The 23,385-nt window shown below is 37.5% G+C and overlaps 1 protein-coding gene across 5 annotated transcripts in view; it reads right to left on the reverse strand.

Annotated features, from left to right (window-relative positions):
- Window positions 1-23,385, reverse strand: part of LOC127957939 (rho-related BTB domain-containing protein 2) — a 46,641-nt gene that overhangs the window by 18,246 nt on the left and 5,010 nt on the right. For 4 of the 5 annotated variants that reach the window (XM_052556661.1, XM_052556659.1, XM_052556660.1 and 1 more), the window contains 2 exons: window positions 2,984-3,185; window positions 1,660-1,763 (listed from right to left, as the gene is read on the reverse strand). In XM_052556661.1, the coding sequence (XP_052412621.1) occupies window positions 1,660-1,763; window positions 2,984-3,175 (296 nt within the window). In that variant the 5' untranslated portion in view covers window positions 3,176-3,185. Of the gene's footprint in view, window positions 1-1,659; window positions 1,764-2,983; window positions 3,186-10,681; window positions 11,056-23,385 lie in introns of those variants that run through there. The other variant, XM_052556657.1, reaches the window with a different exon arrangement.

Here is a 23,385-nt window from a genome sequence, read left to right on the forward strand (position 1 = left end):
TATATAAATAAATCTAAAAATTCACAACAAAGACAATAGGCATAGTACATTGATGCTATAACATGGTAATCCAACACTGACTTACGAGTCTGTTCAAAATGACCTTTTTGTATATATGCATGATGCATATATTTATGTGTAAATATGTGTTAGCCCATGGGAGCAGGGCTTCCCCGCTGAGTCATGGTTCCTCCAGAGATTTCTAAATAAGTTTGGATCCTTTCACATGTGTTTCACAATGTGTTTGTCAATTCCTCTTCACAAATAATTAATAGACTCAGCTAGGCTTTGATAAACATTTTCAAGAAATGTTAAATGCGTCTGCGTGTGGGTGTGTATTTAGCTTAAGTAACAGACACCGGGGTGAAGGTCACCTGACTTTGTGTTTCCATAACAGGGCACCACCATTAATAATGCTTTATCAGCTGACTGCATCTGCCTCTGTACTGTGCACACACACTCTACGTGTCTGATCTCACAGACACACATCCTGTGGTTCATTCACACGGACTTCTCTGTCTTCCACTCTCTTTCCCTCTGTTTGCCACACAAATACATCCTACAAAAACATAACATTCACAACACTATTATATTGTTAAATTATTGGATGCATTACATAATCAAAACTTTAGTTGTCAATTACCAAGTAAGACTGCTGTTAAAAAGTGTGGTGTCATTAAGATTTAAAAAAAGAAATTAATACTTTTATTCAGCAAGGATGCAATAAACTGATCAAAAGTTACAGTAAATGCTGTGCTTTTTTAAAACTTTTTTTTCATCAAAAGTTAATCAAACCACAAATATATAATACAGTACAACTGTTTTCATTGATGATAATACAAATCAGGATATTAGAATGATTTCTGAAAAATCATGTGACACTGAAGAATGGAGTAACGGCTGTTTTTTTCAAAAACATTAAGACATTTTACTGACCGCAAACCTGTAAATGGCATTTTATCTGAAGTGTGGGTACTTTGTGTGGTCAAAGATCTGAGCTGGTGACACAAAATGCCACAGGTTCATAGCATTTATTGAAAAACACTTATGATCACGAAAAATGTATATGAGGGAATCTCATACATTTGCTAAAAATTATTTTAAAACTATTCTAATTGCATCAGAAATATCAGAATTTGTTTGCAGATGCTATGTTGTTTGATATTGCTTATTTAATGCAAAGAGATTCCTATATTTGAAGTGTGACTTAGATGTTCAAATACATGTGGGAAGCACTGTAAGAATTTAGGAACAGTGTCAATCTCCCTCATCTCTGACCCCATCTCCTTTTTTGGCTCAGCGGCTACTGTGATCTGCTGCACTGCCACGAGCCAAAGCACCACTGCTGATCCACTGATCCTCGGTGCGCTGAGAATAAGAGCCTCCACACAGTGATCTTTGGCTAGGCTTACAGCACATTACCTTCCCAGCTGGGAGGATTAGGGCAATAACCAAACCTTGGCAGGGCAACACATGCCACAGTCAATAGTGGAGAGACACCAGAACAAACAAATGGAAGATTGATCTGAGGAACTGTATTGTGGGACATCAAGTGTTTGTGTATCAAGGGGTTTAGTGTGCCATGGCCTAGTGGTTAACACACATGCCATGACACTGAGCACTATGAGTCCAAATCCAGCTTCATATTGTGTAACTGACCTGCCATAAGCGAAGCGTCTATCTTTGTGATGATCTCCAAATGTGTCCCACAGCCTGAGGGAGACACTGACCTCGTCCACCACATCTCGTGACCTCTCCAGCACCTGGACAAAACACTTTTGTTTAATTCTACCAGTACACCAATGGAAACACATTATATTCATAATAATGTGCAATGTAATTCTAAGTGAAGTAAACTTTAAGTACAATCCTTATTTTAAATATTTTATTAGTATATTTTGTTTTATATTCGTTTTAATGAGCTTAATATGTATAACTGCACACAACACTTACAAATGCATATACAAATAAATTATATATATCTCACAAAATGTATTACTTACAAAATACAAAAAAAGAATAATTTTGTGAAATATTGTCACAATTTAAAATACAGTTTATTGTAATATACAGAAATAAAAATAATTTAATCATGTGACGCAAAGCTGAATTTTCATCATCCATTACTCCAGTCTTCAGTGTCTCATGATCCTTCAGAAAGTATTCTAGTTTATTAACAATATGCTGATTTATTATTAACTGTTAAAAACAGTTGTGCTGCTTATATATATATATATATATATATATATATATATATATATATATATATATTTGGAACCTGTGATACTTTTTTCAGGATTCTTTAATGAATAAAACATTAAAAAAAACAGCTTTATTCAAAATAGAAATCTTTTCTAACAATATAATTTGTTACCATCACTTTTTATTCAATTCATCCTTGCTGAAAGAAATTATTAATTTCTTAACAGTAGTGTATATTATTACAAAATATTTGTTTTTTTAAATAAATTCTGTTTTTGCTAAATTAATTAAACATTTTTACTTTATATTCATTGAGGAAACATAAAAAAAATTTCACAGGTTCATAAAAATTTGTATAATTAAGCAGTAAAAGCTGTTTCCAACATTGATAATAAATCAGCTTATTAGAACGATTTCTGAAGGAACATGTGACATTATTATTATTATTATTATTATTTTGATCACATAAACGCAACTTTGATGAGAAAAATATTTTGAATGGTATTATATAGTGAATGTGTGTGTATATGTCTATCTATTAATTTACTGATATTTTAAATATGTACCCCCCCCCCCCCTTTTTAACAATTTTATATAATCTAAAGTATATAAATACACTTGTTAAACAGGTTGTACTCCACTGTGATGTTTATATGTACTTTTCTATTTGACTGTAACTTTTCCACTACAATGTAAGACTTCTGGCAAATGAGATATTCAGTGTTTATGTCAACACTCAGTGCTCTTCAACATGTACACAATATGCCAAAGGTCTGCCCACCTCCTGGCACACACGGTATTGGTCGATGGCCCAGACAGTTGGCACGTGGGTGGCAAGCAGCTGGTACTGAGTAAGGGTGGCATTGCAGGCACGGGCACAGATGAGTCGGGTCTTGCCCACCGCATTATCACCCACCACCACACACTTTATGGTCTCCACATTAGGACGCTCATAATCTGTGTCTATATCCATGGAGAGGGCCCTAAATGACAGAGAAGGAGAGAGATCATTTCAGTGAAGATAATTATCATTGTATTGATGAAAAACATGACGAAACTCACTTTCCCAACAGATTTCCATTTATGTTTAACTTAGAATGAATCAAAAATAAAAATAACAAGAGTTACAAAATGTTCAATTCACTGTGGTGACTCGTATCGACGTCCACAATAATGAATGGCGTCATCAATATTGACTACTCATTCACTAAATGTTCAAAGTTTAAAGAAAAATCTGGGTCAGGTGCTATTTCTGTCTGAGGAAGGAACAACAAAGGCAGCCAACACAGTTCTGCACTTGGCTGTACAGCATTTCCAAGTGTTTGAGTTTCAAAGTCAAAGTGAACAAGTGCATCTAGCGCATTTTTTTGTTTTTTTGAAAGTCTCAAAAGAATCTACCTGAAGCTAACTGAGGTCCATGTTGATTTGTATGAGAGAACACAGCTAAACCAGACAGCATTAACACGCATGCTTTGCCCAGGATACTGAAACAAACAGCGTTAACACAAACACTGACTGAAACCTGCTAAGTATCAAGACTGCAGCTCTCTGCAGAGGAAAGAAGAAGACTCTGCCGAGGGATGCAGCTGAAACAAACCATTAGGAGACCTGCGTGCCAGCACATATGACTGTAACTTAATATCCATGACAACTAGCAAGTTCTCTTTTAGGTACAGACAAAAGCAAGCAACGTGAGGTTGTTGTTTTTTTCCATAAAACAATGACAGATTTTTGTTTCGTAATAAATGCAGACATTTGCTCGACAAGATGCCTTGAGAGTCACATACATTTGAGCATGTGCATATAGCTGTAAAAAAAAGAATCAATATTGACACAACACTATAATAAAAGAGGCCATATGCAATCAAATACAAATGATTTTGGGAACCATAACTCCTCTGTGGCTTTAAAAGATGCTTGATTTACTCTTGGGAAGTGTACTAAAAGTGTACTGAGCTGCACAAATCAATTAGCTTTCCTGGAAACAATGAAGAATTTCCTTGAATAAACACACAGGCAAAACCCTCGGCAAACTAAGAGCAAGGCATACTTTTGATACAGCTAAAGTGATACTTCTATATACATTACAAGCCGCTGTGAGCTCCTCTGTCCAAGTCAGCTAACGTTCCATAAAAAGAGTTCATGAAAGATTAATGCAGCCACTGTTTATTGTTCCACTGACAAAGACGTCAGAGTTCTGGCCTCCGATGACATACTGGGGTCTAAAAATGATTCTCATTCATTCAATTCAGTCTGAGTAGAAAGGTGCCAATTCTGACCAAGATTAGCATACTCAAAAACGGCCCGTAATAGGTCAAGCAATGTTTTATCTAGAGCAGCGGTGCTCAGTTAATTCCTCGTGAGGGGAATGTAACAGCCTGCTTTGAGATTTTGGATCACTGAAGGATGAGGTTTCAGAGAAATGCTGTCAGTGGTAAGGGTGCTCTGGAGGAAGCTTCTTTCACAGGTTACATAACAATGGTGGCACAACGGGCCAATGAAGCGGAGCTGTAAATGTTTCTACATCTTTGAGTTACCTAACAGTAATCTTCACAACGGTTCTGTGAGAGTCATCAACATTCATAAAGGACGGCAAAGATAATTATGACTGCATATTAAAAATGTTAAAATGATAGCAGGGAGACCTTAACCTAATTTTCTATGAAACGGACTTGGGTATTTTTTCTCACTGTGCAAAAAGTAGGGTGCAGACTTGTGCACAATGTGTCCACTATTTAACTCTATTTGAATATGTTTTACAAAGCTACATTATATACTTCTATGAAATTACATTCAAAGGAGAGTAGTTTATTGAAAATAGACTGTTCTGTCATCATTTACTCATTGTCATGTCATTTGGAAACTCTATGATTCTTTGGAAAACATTTTTTATAATTTTATAACAGTACCATTTAAAATTTCGGGGTCAGTAAGACTTTTTTTGTTTTTAGAAAATGTATACTTTTATTCAGCAACATTAAAGACGTTTATAATGTTACCAAAGATTTCTATTTCAAATAATTGATGTTATCTTGAACTTTCTTTTCATTAAAGAATTCTGAAAAAAAAAGACAAAAAAAAGAATCATGTATCATTTAATTATATTAAGCAGCACTAATATTTTCAACACTGATAATAAGAAATGTTTCTTGAGCACCAAATCAGCATATTATAATGATTCAGAAGGATCATGTGATACCAAAGGCCACTTTGCATAACCGGAATAATTCCGGGTGATTAAATGATGACAGAATTTACTTTTTTTTTAGGAACACTTGGTGAGAATGTCTACAAACCGAGTATACAGTTTCCTTTTGTGACACACACAAACACAACAAACAAATGTGTATAATATAAGCAATGATACCAGATACATGGTGTCTCATGAAGCTTTCAGCAGAGTCAGTTGAGTGAGTCAGTGTTTTATCATGGGGAATGAGACGAGCAGTGTGCCACACTAACGCTTGTTTTAGTGACAGGCAGTGATAGAAAAAGTGGGAGGTAAGGTCTGAGAATGAGCGAGAGGGAAAGAAAGAGAGAGATGAGACGCGTGGCAGACGCCCACTCCATTCACAAACACTGTACAGCCCACACAAACGTTCGTCTGCTTGTGTTCAGTCCTGTCAGCCTCAGTGTGTGTGTGTGTGTGTGTGTATCCGAATATGTAGGTAGATAGAGAGTAGAATATCATAGCAAGTGGACCAACTCCAACCCACAAGCAAATATGACAGTTAACAAACAATAAACTGGTCTGATATGCTATAATAATAACTTGCTCTCAAGCTTTCTTTCTCCTCATATGTCTTGTGGCAACCACTAAAACTGAAGTATGAATTTAAACAAAAAATTTTGAGGAACTTCTCAAGAGATAAATAATAAAAATAAAAAAAGTCAGTAAGTTTGACTGTCTTTTCCCTTTCTGTAAATTTGTCTTTCTAGACAGCTGGGCAACAGAGACTTGCTCACCCCTCCTGCACTGTATGTGTGTGTGTGTGTGTGTGTGTGTATGTGTGTGTGTTACATAATAGCTCCAGTGGCAAAGGCTGCTCTCTCTGCTGTCACATAACCAGAATTCACGACTGACCCTTGCTCTTAGAGAGCACCTGCAAACCCTTTACTTAAAACACACACACAAAAAAAAGAGAAAGCATCCAAATATAAAAACTAAATCAACCCTAACCATATAAACACACACACTGGATTTTAACCCCCTGCCTGTCATAGTGATATAATTTCTGTATTTCCACCAATGCTTCATGCCAAGTGTTTTGCCCCTGAGCATGTCTGCATGGGTGTTTATAAAGACATATTTATAAGCATTTATAGAGGGGATGCGTAAAGACAGGCTCTGCCATGCGCCTAGACGACTTATGTAACGTGGTGGTCTCCTGCCTGCTGCCAGTAAACAAGTTAAAGTAGAGCAGCATTTTGCTGCGCACCAGATTTGACACAGTATTTCCAAATACCCAACCATTCCAAAATACTGTCCTCTGGTAAACACTGCACCTTGTGGCACCGAAGCACCTTGGAGTGTCTTACACCACATGCTTCTGAACTGCAAAGAATCAAAGTCTTGTCAGCATGTCCAATAGCTGTTTCAGTGAAACATATTAAAGGGTTAGTTCACCCAAAAATCTAAATTATGTCATTAATAACTCACCCTCATGTCGTTCCAAACCCGTAAGACCTCTGTTGATCTTTGGAACACAGATTAAGATATTTTAATTTAGTCCGAGAGCTCTCAGTCCCTCCATTGAAACTGTGTGAACGGTCTACTGTCCATGTCCAGAAAGGTAAGAAAAACGTCATCAAAGTAGTCTATCAGAGGGTTAGTTAGAATTTTTTTAAGCATCAAAAATACATTTTGGTCCAAAAATAGCAAAAACTACGACTTTATTCTGCATTGTCTTCTCTTCCGGGTCTGTTGTGAGATTTCAAAACTCAAAAGTATAGTGATATCCGGTTCGCGAACGAATCTTTCGATGTAACCGGATCTTCTTGAACCAGTTCACCAAATCGAACTGAATCGTTTGAAATGGGTCGCATCTCCAATAAGCATTAATCCACAAATTACTTAAGGTGTTAACTTTATTTAAAGTGGCTGACACTCCCTCAGAGTTAAATAAAATCAATATCCCGGAGTAATTCATGTACTCAAACAGTACACTGACTGAACTGCTGTAAAGAGAGAATTGAAGATGAACACCGAGCCGAGCCAGATAACGAACGAAAATTGACTCGTTCTCGTTTGGTCAACTGGTTCAAGAAGATCCGGTTACATCGAATGATTTGTTCGCGAACCGGATATCACAAACTGCTTTGTTCTTAACTCTCTCACAACAGACACAGAAGAGAAGACAATTACGTACTGCAGTGAACATCCTGCTCTGTCATGTTGCTCAGTACTTGTTAAGACAATTGTAGTGTGCTTTCTCTTTTGCTGTGACTCACATTCTATATTACAACTATATTACAACAAGTTTTACAACGAGACGTGCAAAAGTCAAGATGATTCACAAGAAAGTGTCCCACCAATGAAGTCTTAAGCAAGAGTTTAACTATTTAGCATCATGAGTCCTATGGACCTTAGTTGCTATATAAATATAACCATACCTTTACCCTTGAGAGCAAACTCAGCAATGAGAGACTCATTAAAATCAGCCATGGAAAAAGCAAAGGCTTCAGCTCTCAATGGACCCACTGAAGTGGCTTATCGGAGATCACTTTTGCTATGGATGATTGCTTAGCATTTGTGTTTATCAACACATGTCACTCTGATCAAATATTGTCAGATAAGTTAAGCATATGAAAAAAGCTGGTTACAAGTTGTAATATAGAATGTGAGTCACAGCAAAAGAGAAAGCACACTACAATTGTCTTATCAAGTACTGAACAGCATGACAGAGCAGGATGTTCACAGCAGTATGTAATGAGTGTGTAGCAGCAGTTGATTGCTGACAAGTAATGTCTGAACAATATAACAGTCACATCATAAAATAATGATTGCTGAATCAGCAAAAGACTAAAATACTTCACTTTATACCTGGATTATAATGGACAAAGAGTCAATAAGCTCTAACAATAGCATTAGCGGGAGAGTTTGGCTAATGCCTACAAAGACACAAACAATAAAAACATGCACCATGGCGGAATTTTGGAGAATTCAAGTGCTCAAGATATTTCCTGCGATTAGATCAGGTGTAAAGGCATTGTGTAAACCGTCTAGGGGGCAGCCATTGACAAACCCCCATTCATACTTTTAGGAAGCCCTAATTCAGCACCCATTCAGTATGAGCTTCATTGAGAAACATAAACCAGTAGGGAATTCTCACAGTAAGAGGATTTCTCGCTTTAAGATGAAATGGACTGCCAGGGAATTAAATGTCAGTTCATAATAATGCAGAGAGAAAAAGATGAAAGAAAAGGTGAGCAAAGACCATGCTCACCACCGAATCAGATTGTGCAGTGGGAAATATCATGCACACAGAGAAAAAAAACAACAACCTTCCTATGAAGACTAAGAGGAAGCATAGCAATGAACTGGACAAAGCAAAGAGGTGGCGAATTTTAGCAACCGCTACGTGATAGAAAGAAATTCTTCCTATGGCAAGCCATTTTATCATATATTTCTTAAGACCTGCATCTATTGTAATGTTATTAGTACTTAATCCAATAGTGACTGCACTGTTTTTCAGTTTTATTAGATACTAATACTCATCCCAACAGCAACAAGTATTCTATATTACTATGCCAGCAGAGACAAATAACTATAACACTGTTAGTAGAAACAAATTGCAAATATTGGTAAATTTATCATAGCCACCTTATTCTAAATTTAAGAGCAGGTGCTGCCATTTTTAACATGGTATGTGCAATCGCTTACAGTATTCTGTAGTGGGTAAAGGGTCGCACATTTATAGGAAAAAAGCTTGCGTCCACACTGGAAAAATAGATGAATAGGAGTTTGTGGTTCAGATATCACTTACTGTGTTACCTATTTCCGCTCTACTAGTAAATACTCATTAGATGCAAGTATGTGTTCCAGTAGTTTAGACTAGTGGTTCCCAACCACATTCCTGGAGCCCCCCAACACTTCAGGTTTTCCATGTCTCCTTAATTAAACACACCTGATTCAGATCTTCAGCTCATTAGCAGAGACTCCATGACATGAACTGGGTGTGTCAGACAAGAGAAAGATGCAAAATGTGCAGTGTTGGGGGCCTCCAGAATCGAGGTTGGGAACCACTGGTTTAGACTGAAGAGTACTAACTGAAGACAAAGTAACATGAATTTACTGGCAAAACTTTTTTGGTCTTTACCCATCCCACTTCACCTCAATTTTTTTAATGAAAAAAAAAAGACTCTTTGTATAAACTATTCATGCATTATGCTGTTTTGTTTCTGATTAAGCAACTTCAAGTCAAATTATATTCTGTTAAAAAAACACGTTAATAACGCGGTAGCGCAAATTAATTTAAATGACACTAATTTTATTAATGCAAGATTAACACAGTGCGCATTTTCTTTTTGGCCCATGGCCTAACCCGTAGTTGGAGAAATGGAGATGCATAGTGTTGTCAACAAAGCAAGTTTGTCCCTAGATTTTTCAGACCCCTTCAGTGACTTTTTTTTTTTAAATGACTAGCGATAAATCTTTAGGGTTTGCACAAACCTTATTTAGTTTCTGAGACTCACCAGTACTGCCACATGAGTACAAGGTGATTATAAATCAGGATTTTTAGTGCAGATGAACATCTTGGAATGGAGAGCTATGGTTGTGTTGTCTTAATGGGTAGCGTTTCAGTCACTATTTCATAATCATTCTGTTGTCTGACAACAGAAACAGTAAAATATATAAATGAAAACAGTCTTATTGAGAATTTAGCTGCATAAAAATACAGTATGTGGTCACAGAGATGCAAACAAATGTAATAATAAATAATAAATGTACAGCATGTTGAGAAAAAGTAGGCTGCCCTGTCATGCAAAAATGTAAACAGGCTAGTTTAAGTAAATTGCTCAGTACAAATAAAAAGAAGGAACAGGAACCTGGTATTAACTGAAATTACATTTAGACAGAATTTTTTTTTTTTTAGAATAGTTGATACAGATTATTCACACCATGAAATTAGGTACTAGCAACAAAGTAACATTAGCCGACTTGTCACTGGTGGGAAACCAGCAGAAAAGGCTAAAATTGAAATGCACAAGTGGTGACTAAGTGAAAAGACACTAATTTGTACTAGAATATGAATGAATGAGTAGTATCTGAACTATTAGTAAATGCTATGATGGCTTGCCATACGTTTCCAACATCAAGTGTTAAGGATGGGCGGTGGTTAGTGTGTGACTGTGTTTTTACAAGTCGTTTTTGATGCAGTGTTGAGTGTAAGAATGCAACAGTAATTGAGAATCTGCAGATAGCTAAATGCAGCACGACTGTTGCGTGGTGAACAAATGTGCAATTTCTCCACCCTACCTTCCGACGCTTCCAGAATTGACCCACATGCCAGTCCTCGCGTGGTTCCTTCCTGGCTCCCGTTAAACCGGGTGCAGGAGACCAAATAAAACCGTTAAATGACTGAGACGTATCTTGAAAACTCGTTACTGTTTTGTGTTCAACTCGCTGGCGTGTCACGGCTGACACAAAGGCAGCATCTTCACACTCGCCTTCCCTGCAGAGCTAAAAGAGGTCCACTGAAACAAGTTTGCAGAATGCAGTGAAGTACCTCAACCGTTAGGTGTGCTACATCTATCCCTCGCTCTCAGCGATACCTCTTTTTCCTGAAATTACTGTCATTTATAGGTAAGCTCTCATTTTGGGGCGTTCGTTGGTGTGTTATTGTTTCTACAGCTGATTTCGCCAATGACACGCCCCTCCTCGTGCGTCACGTAAACTGAACTCACCCCTAATCCGTGTAACTGGGACTGGCAGCCAATCAAATTCATCGAAGCCGATGGCCCCGCCCTGTCTGGAAAGCTCGAGCTGCTCTCTGCCCGTTAACCAACAATCTACCAGTCATTTGTTTAGGCTCAAACACGCTCTGACAGTGCGGAGTGGTTATAAAACGTTTTCTACAGCAGAACACATTGTAGTTGCGTTTGAAAAACTAGTGTCGTCCACTGAATCAATGGTGTGGATATTCAACAGATGCTTACGTTATTTATTACGAACCCACGCGTACAGGTATTGCACATTTGCGCACTATATATAATCCATTGATCACAGACCGGTGCCCTGCAGTGTTACGTTGTACACTCTTCTATATCGTTACATGATAAAATTGTAAAACCAAGATGCTAAATTCACGATAAAATTTTCCACAAGAGTGACAGTTGCGAAATAAATGTAAAATAAGAATGATGCGCAGTGCTTTCGTCAAACGGAAAGCCTTTTTTTTTCAACAAGAATCTAGATTGACACTAAGCATAGCTACTAGTGTGTGTGTCCTTTAGGTGATCTTAAATGTATTTAAATAAATTAACATTATAACAGCCTATTAAAATTATTTATAAATTAAAGTGTTAAATTTGCTTTAAAAAATGTAAGTGGAACATATAATGTGTAACATTTCTTACACTGGAGAAAAACACTGAGCTAACATTGAAATTGTTGTTTTTGTACTTTTTTTTATTTTATTTTAGTATTTTTTATACCTGCAGCGTCATACTTGACAAACAGTATTAAGACTTTTTAATGCCATTTAAGACATGTAATGCCTTTCAACAATTGAGGATCTAAAACATTGCATTGGCAAATTATATGGGATTGTTTGATATTTGATTAGCCTACTCTTCAGATATATTTACCCATGTTATGTTTAACATCATGTTAAGCAGTTAATGTCAATAAAAAAGTAACACATAATAAAAACAAACGTAGCTTATGTTTTATTATTATTACTTCAGCATAAGTACAAGGACAAAAATTAATGTTTGGGGAGACTTGAATAATAAACCTTCATAATTTTATGTCATATAGTGGAACTCACTTGTCCCAGTGAAGTTATAAAACTGACAAAGCAAGTAATAAACACTGACCTCTAGTGATTTTTACTGGTATAAAACACAACAAAGACCTTTAGAAAGTGCAGCGAAAGAGAGAAAAGATCACCCAACTGCACAGCTGTCCCCGTTTTTATTGTATTCAAATTTGGATTATATTCACTGAAGCAATTATATTCACTCTTTTCAAACACCCAGACTGCGGATATCATTTCACAAAGTCTTTTAGTGATGTCAGTCACAGATTTTAGTAAGCACACACAGACCCGGTTCCCACACTTCAGTCAGTGTAGCCCTTTTTCTGCCATCCATCTCAGACCCAGACCCACAGGCGTGCCAGTGCCAGTGCAGCAGCGGGCCCAGAGAAAGTCATTTGGCCCCTCTGGAGCCCCTGGAATGAGAGTGAGAGACGCAGAACCGAGAGAGATGTGCAACTCGGGACTCGCAGCTATGAACATGTGGGCATTGTGGGATTTGTCTATGAAAGGGTTTAAATGGAATGATGTATTATGAGGTGAGGTTAGTGAAAGTGTCTGAGCCTGTAATTTACAGTCAGGCTTCTTATACTGACATTATGACAGTGCAAAGCAAAGGAAATGGAGAGCAGAAACATAAATTAGACTGGGTGGATGAAGGGTGAGCCTGGGAAACATTATGAGGTGTCTCCTGCTGAGCTGAGCTATGTTTGTTATTGTGGTTTGTGGATGTGAGCGCAGGTCATGAGCACACACACATTTAGACATACTTGCACATTAAAATATGTTTTTTTATTTGACCTTTTCCATTCTCTTAAACAAACTCAAACATACTCTCACTTGGCATAAACATGTTAACATGGATCCACTGTATTTAAGGTGGCTGGGCCTTACACACTGTGTTTACATGCTCACACTGTATGTTCAGCTATCATAACAAGATGTGTAACACTTTCTTTTGCATATTGCATATACATATTCAGCTTCAGACTAAGCAAAGTAGGGCTACGTTCACGCTTTCAGTTTTTGGGATAGACAATCACATTTTCTTTACAAATGTGAGTCTCGAAATGTCCTGTTCACACAGCAGCTTACAGTTCTATTTAGAATGCTGTCTGTATGAATGTGCATCGTGAGTCAAGCCTGTTTTTCTTACTAGTAACCATAGCGACAGTGACCAAAGTAAAATCAAAGATGGCAACGTGCATAAAACTGAAAGTCTTATCACTTTCTGACACAACAAAAGTCCAATTGAGCAGCAAGTTCTTTCGTCAAATCTTCATTAACCTACAGCAGCCTTTACATTTGGGTGGAAAGCGGAGCATTTGAATCACGCGCAGAAAACAGAGCTAATGGGATCTGAAACATTCAGATGACACACAGCTCATTTCTCCGTCAATGTAAGTTACCGAAAACACACATGAAAACACGTAATACACAGTAGACGCACGTTTGTGTGGCAGAGCGGCTCTATTGCACTGTATGACATGACAGACAACTAGTTGTCCAGTCCTGTTCTGTTCGCACAACAGTGTTACCAATTTCTTTCAATGGAAAGTAGTTAAAGCCAGCTTGAAAAGTTGCTATATGTCACCAGATGACGTCATGCACCATTAAACATATTCATGATGTCATTGTGTCGTATTGCCTTACATTTGTTTGCCTCTCTGTGCTCATACTGTATTTTAACGCAGCCAAATTCTCAATAAAACTGTTTTCATTAATATATTTTACTGTTTCGGTTGTCAGACAATGGGTTGAATATGAAATAGTGTCTGAAATGCGGCCTTTTAAAGACTACCCAGTTCTCCCTTTCAAGATGTTAATCTGTAGAAAAATCCTGATTTATAATCACCTTGTACTCATGTGGCAGTACTGGTGAGTCTCAGAAACTAAATAAGGTTTGGGCAAACCCTGAAGATTTATTGCTAGTCATTAAAAAAAACGTGCCCTTGAGCAATGTACCAAACATCCAATTGCTCCCCGGGCGCCGAAGCATAAATGGCTGCCCACTGCTCTGGCTGTGTGCTCACGGTGTGTGTGTTCACTGCTGTGTGTGTGTGAACTTTGGATGGGTTAAATGCAGAGCACAAATTCTGAGTATGGTTCACCATACTTGGCTGTATGTCACTTCACATCACGTAAATACTATAGTGTTTCTGAAACATACTACAGTAAAGTGTATTGAACTGTATATATTATAGTATTTACAACACTCTGAGCGGCTGCTGCACGAGGACTGGGCCACCAGTGAGTGCTTTGGGACGGGGGTGGGGCCCGCAGCAGCATCTGTTAATCGTTGAGAAGAGTAAGAACGATATGCGCTTTCACATCAGAGTCGCCAAAAGTCTCCAATAACATCAGAAAAAGTTGCTAGATTTGTCGCTAGTCAATTTTTTAAAAAATGTGTCGCTAGAAGGGTCTGAAAACTTGCTAAAAATAGTGACAAAGTGGCTAAGTTGGCAACACTGGTCTGAACGAACTGTGCATGAAAGTAACCATATTAAGGACTAAAAAACAGACTGACAACCGTATTCTGCTGCTGTGTGAATGTGGCCTAGGTCAGACCTGTTTAACAATGGGGAATCTTTTTAAGGAGCATAAATGCAATGAAGTTGATCTGCAAAAGGAATAAACAAGTAGTCATAGAATGGCAGTAAATCAGTACAGCGATACCGGTGGACACACTGTCATCACAAGTGGGAACAGGGAATTGCTGTACACTCACTCCTGTCATGGGTACTAATAGCTGGTGTTCAAAAAGTGATAAGATTTAGCGCCATGGACACAACGTCTCCAAACAAGTCCTAAAGCGCATAATGTGGAGAAAAAGATGAGTCTGACATTCTGAGAACAGGGGGAGGATTCCTGGTATCAGTCCATGAACAGTGGCATGGTGTTGCCCATGTGAGAAGCTTGTGAGGTTGTGTGCAGAACATCTGAACAAAGATAAGATTTATATAAACAACACAGATAAAATGAGAGAAAAGGGGAATGAGTGTTAAATGAAAGGGGACAAAGAAAGAATGCTTAGATCAGGGGTCGGCAACCTTTATGGCATGATGTGCCATTTTTAATTTTTCTGATTAACCACTGTACCAACATCACTGGATATAGCTGTCGGTCATTTTTAAAATGTATTATTAAAAGTTAACTGATATTAAATGATTTGCCGTTGAGACCGTTGAGGCTTTGATCTGAAGTGCCTAGTATGTGCAGCGTTCACGCGCATATCTGTAGACTAACGCAAGTTAATTCTCACAATTTAATAGTATTAACAGGCTGTGTGACTATGACAGGTATAGGCAACTCCGGTCCTGGAGGGCCACTATCCTGCAGAGTTTAGCCCTAACCCTAATTAAACACACCTGAACAAGGCAATCAGTGTTTTCGGGATTACTAGATAGATACAGGCAGGGGAGTTTTTATGAGGCATTTCCCTGGACTATGAGAAGTTAATACCTCAAAATGTACGTCAGTATGCAGTTTTCTCTATTGCTCGCGTCCCAGCGATTATCCCTCTGCATGCCACTGTTGGCATGTCTGCCGTAGGTTGCCGACCCCTGGCTTAGATATATGGCCATTGATTAAAGTTTTGCCATACACTGTAAAATTCATAAAAATATGGCACAATGTACTGCATTATGAAGGAATTTTTTAAAGGTGTTTAAGCTGCATTTTGCTCTTCACTGCGCTGTGTATTTTGGGTTAAAGTCAAAGTAGTAGTTACTGGTTTGTTAATAGTGAATTGCACTTTAAAATAAAGTGTGACCAAAATGACTTTTTCCCAGTGTAATTATTATGAACTTGTTCATCTTCCATGAACAGATATTTCAAATTAGATTATAATTTATACAGAACCAAAACCCAAAAGTATAGATATAAATGACTTAAGTAAATTCTAAATGAATTCAGTCAGGTTTTATGAACAGAAAGTTTAGGAGTATATTTATTGGAGATTACAGGGGTATGATGGAGGTGGGCACAGAGGGGAGAATGTGAGACAGACTTTATCTCCACAACACTGGGACAAGCCACACTGTCTTATCAGCGCACAATTTCAAGCTCTCCAAGCATGTTAACACTGTGTTCATGCCAGCTGTCAGTGTACAACATGTGACCTACTTACTGTTCTGATTTATAGTACACTAGGTGTCAACTTTCTTCCAAAGTATGTAAAAAGTACATTCTTATACAATGCTAACTTATCTTTTGAACACTGGGAGAACAAATTTCAATAGCAATAAAGTGATAATTGCATGTATCATGAGCATTTTGTGATATAGTAGTGAGTGTTTGATCTGCAAAGCGTCTATATCATAAGTACTGTAATGAGTGATTTAGTTTAACTTACCTGCTAATGAATCACTGCATTGCTGAATAGCTGGTGCCAATAAATCACATGTTAACAATTTGTGAAATCGAGTTTATATTAAATGTGATGCATTAAAATAACTGTGTACAGCAAAATAACTGCACAAAACAGCTATCAAGTCCACGTGCAAAAAGGGTAAATGGCAAACAAATGACTCTTATGAGCCAGTTCATTTTAGTAAATCAAAAACATACAACATGTTGTCCGATTCCTGAAATCAATGGCTCTTATGAGCTGGTGCTTTTGGGTGAACCAAAAACATTAAACATGACCAGTGTGGCCCGAATTCAGGACAAATCTTATTTTCAAGGAATCACAAACATACAGAAAAACCAATATGTCCTGATTTATTGACACATGATTTTTTTAGTGTATCATAAACATACAGTGTGGTTAAATTAATTAACAAACAACTCATGAGCCAATATTTGTTTGTGAATCAAAAGACAAACAGCTTGTCGGATCTTAATGAATAGTGTAAAAGACAAGTCAGCACTATAAAAACAAAATTGAAAATTCTGTATAATGTGCAGCACTATCACACAGAGAATTTATTTTATATGTAAGCATTTTATCTCAAATGTACCATTAATTAATCACAACTGAATTGTGAAATCTGTATTGATACGCAGCCCTATATGATACACCCAATGGCAAAACCACCTCCCAAACACAGCTTCTCCACCCAGCAGTCTAGAGAATGCAGTGATGCTGTTGTTTGTTTGATGGCAACTACACTCCTACTGCAAACAACAGGCTTGAAGAAAAGACAGACGAGAGTGTGAGATAGCTTTGGGGTGGCTTTCCTGCATTCTTTGCTGGCATAAAGCATCTTTGATAAACATGGAGGGAGCTTAACCTTGCTCTAGACTTCACTCAAGCCAGCATTCATTGGAGTGGGGTTATTTATAAGACCTTCAAGCCACTCACAGACTGCAGTAAATCTGCAATTGGTTATAACTTTTTTTTTAAGTGGACTATTTCTAAAGGAAAGGAAAGAACGTGATGTGTGGCCAAGTATGGTGTACCATACTTGGAACTTGTGCTCTGCATTTAACTAAGAGCAGTGAGTAGTGAAACACACACACACACACGGAGTTCAGTATCAGTGCTCAAAGATCTCACCTCAGGTATATAAGATGGATACGCCCCCACCTACAATCCCTCCTGAACCTGAGACTTGAACCTACAACTTTTGGGTTACAAGTCCGACTCTCTAACCCAGGGGTGTCCAAAGTCAGTCCTAAAGGGTCACTGTCCTGCTGAATTTAGCTCAAAACCTAATTAAACACACCTGAACCAGCTAATCAAGGCATGCTAGAAACTTCCAGGCAGGTGTGTTGATGTAAGTTGGAGCTACAGCTTGGACACTGGAGTTTGGACACCCCTGCTCTAACCATTAGGCCACGACTGCCCTAAATTATTGGGGCAAATTGAATTATTGCCCCAAATTGAATTATTGACTAATCTTTCACATCTAATTTTAGATTATAAATCCCTTTACAGTCACTCTGAGCTACTGCAGGTCTTACGTGCTTATACCATAACATGTAAGACATTATGAGTCAGATGGGATTTTGATAACCGCGTTCTCGTGGTTCGTATCTTTACTATTACCATAACATCTAATCTTTTAGTAGAATAGGAGACAGACATGCTGCGTCTCTTAGCAAGATGTGACTCATGTGTTAAATGTGAAAATCTTTGAGCAGAACCCGCTCAAATGAAGAGGCTAATCTCATTAAGCCTTTACTTGGCTGTTTAATCACAGGGTTACACCGGGGCCAAGCGCAGTACAGCTTAAGCTTCCTTCAAGAGAACCACACTTCAGCTTGAATTAATTGAGTAATATAATTTTGCACATATAGGTTGAAATTTGAGACTATAATGACAGTTATGAGTTATGAAAAATGACACCACCTTTTCAGGAGATGTAGATCCTTCCTTTTTTTTTTCTTAAACCCCATACCATGTCAGTGACATCATTACCAGTTGATTACAACAAGTTTAATTTCAAATAACTATTTCATTAGTCTAAAGTAAAAATACTATCTCTCTGAAATTACATTAATTTGAAGCTGCAGTCATTCACAGACAAACCATTTTATTTTATTTGAGTTCCACCATTTTGGAGAGTTGTTAAGGATCTCTCCAAATGACAGAAGACGGTAACTCGGGGAGAAGAATTGCTGATAAATTATGTCATCATTGTTTCTTTGTGCACAAAGAGCATTCTTGTAGACTCTGAATTTTCGTAAAATTACTGTTGAACCACTGATGTCACATGGACTATGTTACCAATCTCCTTACTACGTTTGTGCGTTGATCATGATTATATCATTGCTGTCTATGCTGTCTAAGTTCAGAGAGCGCTCAGATTCCATTAAAAGTATTTTAATTTGTGTTCCGAAGATGAACTAAGGTCTCATGGGTTTGGAACGACAAAAGTGTGAGTAATTAATTACAGAATTAAATTTTTTGGGTGAATTATAACCCTTTAAGGCCATGTGTCCACCAAAGCATTTTTAGCCAGATGAAAACGCCAGGTGCTCTGCTGAAAACGTTTTTTTTTTTTCCTTTCTTTTTTTCGAATGAGCCATTGTGGTTGCTATAATATGAAATATCCATTCATCTTCAGAGCACAAATTAAGATTTTTTAATGTGATCCGAGAGCTTTTAATGTGATCCGAGAGCTTTTAATGTGATCCGAGAGCTGGTCCTGCATAGAAAGCAAGCCAACTGACATGTTCAAGGTCCAGAAAGGTAATAAGGACATCATTAAAATAGTCCATGTGACATCAGTGGTTCATCTGTAATTTTGCGAAGCTAAGAGAATAATTTTTGTGCACAAAGAAAACAAAACAACTGTCTGCCTCCATTCATGAGAGTACCACGGCTGTACTACGGTTTGTTTACAAGCAGACGAATGCACATGCATTGCCTCATGGTACATTTGTGTATGTCGGCGGAAAAGCTGGTATTGTTGTTTTATTTGTGCACAAAAAGTATTCTCCTAGCTTCATAAAATTACGGTTGAACCACTGATGTACCGTGGACTTTTAACAATCTCCTTAATACCTTTCTGGGCCTTCAGCATGTCTGTTGCGTTGCTGTCTGGGACATAAAGGATTTCAACAAAAATATCTTAATTTGTGTTCCAGAGATAAACGAAGGTCTTAAAGGTTTGAGACGACATGAATGTGAGTAATTAAATGTCAGAATTTTTTTTTTCTATCCCTTTAATGCTCATAACTATACTGGACTGAATCAGTTCAATCCCAAACTATCAACCATCTTGGAATATTATGCAAATCTTGTCAGCGGGGTGCAGTTAAGAATCTAAAACAACAATAAAAATGAAAACAGATATTGTTTGGCACATGCTTGGTGTATAAATGTTTGGCACATTCTTGGTGTGTATGTTGGTTTGCATAAAATATGAACACACAAAAAGTAATTATGGGGCACACCTACTGGAAAGCATCTATTTTGTATTAAGCAAATGGAAAACCAGTATAATGTGGCATTCAAAAAATGTCACAGGGTACAAAAGGATAGGCAGATTTGATCAACAAGGTTATTAAATATTTATCATGCCAAAACAAACATCTCTGAAACAACAGAGGCCAAATTATAACCTGGTTGTCCTCTGCCTAAGGAATGAGGAAGTTACACAGCACTGCTATTATTCTGCTGGGAGCTGAACCTAAAAACAAACCTCTTAGTTTTAAAGGACATTCTGCTGCTGTGATTTTGTTTCATAGTCTCACATTTTTCTCTGTCACTCATTTCCCTCTCTGTCTGTTCCGGGTTTTCAGAGAAAACAAAAGAGGATGTTTTTGAAAATAATTGGTAAATGTAACGGCCTTGGAATGTATTACCACTGTTTAAAACTCAGAAGAGTAAATAAATAAAATTATGGCCAGGAATAGAAAAATAGTTACCAAAAGAGGAACTGCTATGGACACAGAATATAATCAAATACAAAAACTCATAGAATATGGACACAAACACATGCACACACAACAAATTGGCTGTCTGGCACCCAGCTGAACACTTAAAACAGCATCTCTAAAAAGTACTGGAAAAATCTATATTGGTGTTCTTTCTGTGCCTGTCACATTAGATTGTTATTGGCCAACAGTAACAAATCACATGTAATCACAACATAGCAAAACTGCATACAGTTTTCATCCAAAACAGTTTTCATCCAGCTTTTATTATTTTATAATAAGATGTTTACTGGGAAAATAAAACCCTATGATGAATTGTTAGCGCTAAAACAAGCAGTATCACAGTCATCGACATATGCTTATGTACTGATCACATTGGGATTGGGAGGGACTGTGGTAAAGTGGAACTCAATAATAAAACCCGCTCTTCTACAAGACAAATTGGGGTAACAAAAGTGTACTTGCCAGGCATCAATAAAGGACAGAGAATTTGTACCTGCATTAAAATATGTGTACTATAAATAGATTCTTGTAAATAATACTCAACGTATATATAACCATAAATGTACTTGAGTACAAATGTAAAAGTAAAAATGTACATTTAACTACTTAAATTGTATTAAATATTAAACATGCAGTCCGTAACATTCTCTGGTTCAAAATGATCCAAAATCAATATTTGCTTAATAATAATCAAAACTATTGCCTTACTTTAACCCGATTCACAACGGTTGTCTTATAATAATGTTTTCTAATTTAAGTGGTACTGGTATGTTTTCAAAGGGAAATTTTAGCATGCCGCTGTGTCATTATGGCACGTCTGTAAACATATAGATGTTGGCCCAGCTAGTAGGCTAACGCATTTGACGATCCTACAGGTGGCGGATCATAAATAGCCTTTTCTTAAGGGATTACACAAGATTTGTATTTTAAAGACAACCAGTTCGAAGGGAGCGTAATTTGTAATGGGTGAGGTGTGCACAAAGCGTGAATCAACTATCGATTCCTAACACCGTGTCTACACCGGAAGCGAGCAGCACGACAACATACTATAGAACCACTGATCCATAATAGAGATTCATTATATCTAAATTAATCAATTGAACTCATTATAATCAGCTGTGCTCTCTACACTGGATGCAGCGTGGCATTACACCACAAATGCCTGACAGTAAACTGCTGTCGCGTTCTATTTATGTTATGCTTGCTGACACAGAGTTCATATGATTTAAAAAGCCGCTTTTTCACGTCCATGTTTTCACGTGTCTTTAGTTGATGCCGTGTACCAACACAAAATCATGTCTATTAGCCATCGGCGGCCCAACCCTAATTGCAGGTTTTGAAAGAGAGATGGTGACAAGGAGGCAAAACTTACGGAATGCACCTTTAAGGTTTGGCTTTAGAAATGTACTAATTTAATAGAAAAACAGAGGACACTTTCTCAATGAATTACATTTTTGTACTGTTTGTACTGTTTTGTTTTTATGCCACTAGGTTTGCTGTTGTTATATCATGCAATGACATCATACATTTGCACGTCTAGTCTACAGAAAAGCTCATCTGAAAGCAATCTGTTATGTCTTGGATGACAATACATTGAGCTGCATTGTGTGCCACTGTACAAGGGAGTCTTCTTGTCTTTTGTGCTTCATTATGGGAGGAATTACAGCAGTTTCGAGTTGTGGGTGTTCTGCACAAAATGCCACACCAGCCACTCCCAGCGCTACAGGGTTTTCCTGATTACTCACTACTGTATATGCTTTTTATGGGATCACAAATAATGTTGGGTGTGCTATTTTGGAATGTGGTTTTCAGGCTTTGCCAGGTCAACGGGTCAGGTTGCATTTGCTTCTACTGTCTACTGTACAAAATGCAAAAGATTTGCAAGTCATTATAGTTCTATATACTACACTGTGTCCATGTGTGTCTTTCTGCAATCTGTAAATCAGAAACTGCATAGTGACCTCATTAGTAAATGAGGTATTTCCGCTGTAAAATAAAGACTGTCAAACAAGATGGAGATGTCATGATAACTATGTTTTACTCTGGTTAACTCTCTCTCTCACACACACACAAACATACATGCAGATATAGAGAATACAGTCAAATATACACAAGGCGTATCATAGGCATGCTGAAAGGGCCTTTTTAATTGTCATTTAATGAATCCCACACCTACTTAAGCAAGTCTTATGAAAAGATTTTTTGCACTGCTGTATCTTTTGGGCTCAGGAACTTATGGGAGATATGTGAACTTTAGACAAGGAAACATAATTTGCTGAAGCCATAGAGTCATGGTCCAAAAGCAACTGTTACATGACTTGATAAGTATGCAGTACTGACTGGACCAGACCGGTGCCATGCAGATTCTACGGAGGCCTCTTAATTTTAAAGGAAATGTTTAATCCATTTAAAATGCCTGTTTTTTCCTTAACATGCAAGCAGTGACACACACATACACAATTATCACACGCAATAGGCCTTTAAATATAAGTGCATTAATGTCAGTGTCTATAGCCTTGTGGTAAGTGCGCTGTCATATAATGCAACTGTGCTTGTGGCAACCCGAGTTTGATTTCCATTTTGAGGTCCTTTGCTGATCCAGCTTCCCTCTCTCCACTCCGAAAACTGCTACAATGTATTTTTCAGAGATAATATATGATGCACTATAATCAACCAGATACTCCCTATGCCAGGATCTGTCACTGCAGATATACTTTATGTTACTTTTATTTTAATTGGTAGTTTTAAACTACTCTTCTCTCAAACGTTCAGTGATATGGAAAAAGCATGATACATAATTAACATCTGTCAACTGTTTTATAAGAGCTAAAAAACCTGCAGTACATTAACCGCAACCTGAGAAAATATGTAA

The sequence above is a fragment of the Carassius gibelio genome, chromosome B5, assembly GCF_023724105.1.
Source record: "Carassius gibelio isolate Cgi1373 ecotype wild population from Czech Republic chromosome B5, carGib1.2-hapl.c, whole genome shotgun sequence".
NCBI lineage: Eukaryota > Metazoa > Chordata > Actinopteri > Cypriniformes > Cyprinidae > Carassius > Carassius gibelio.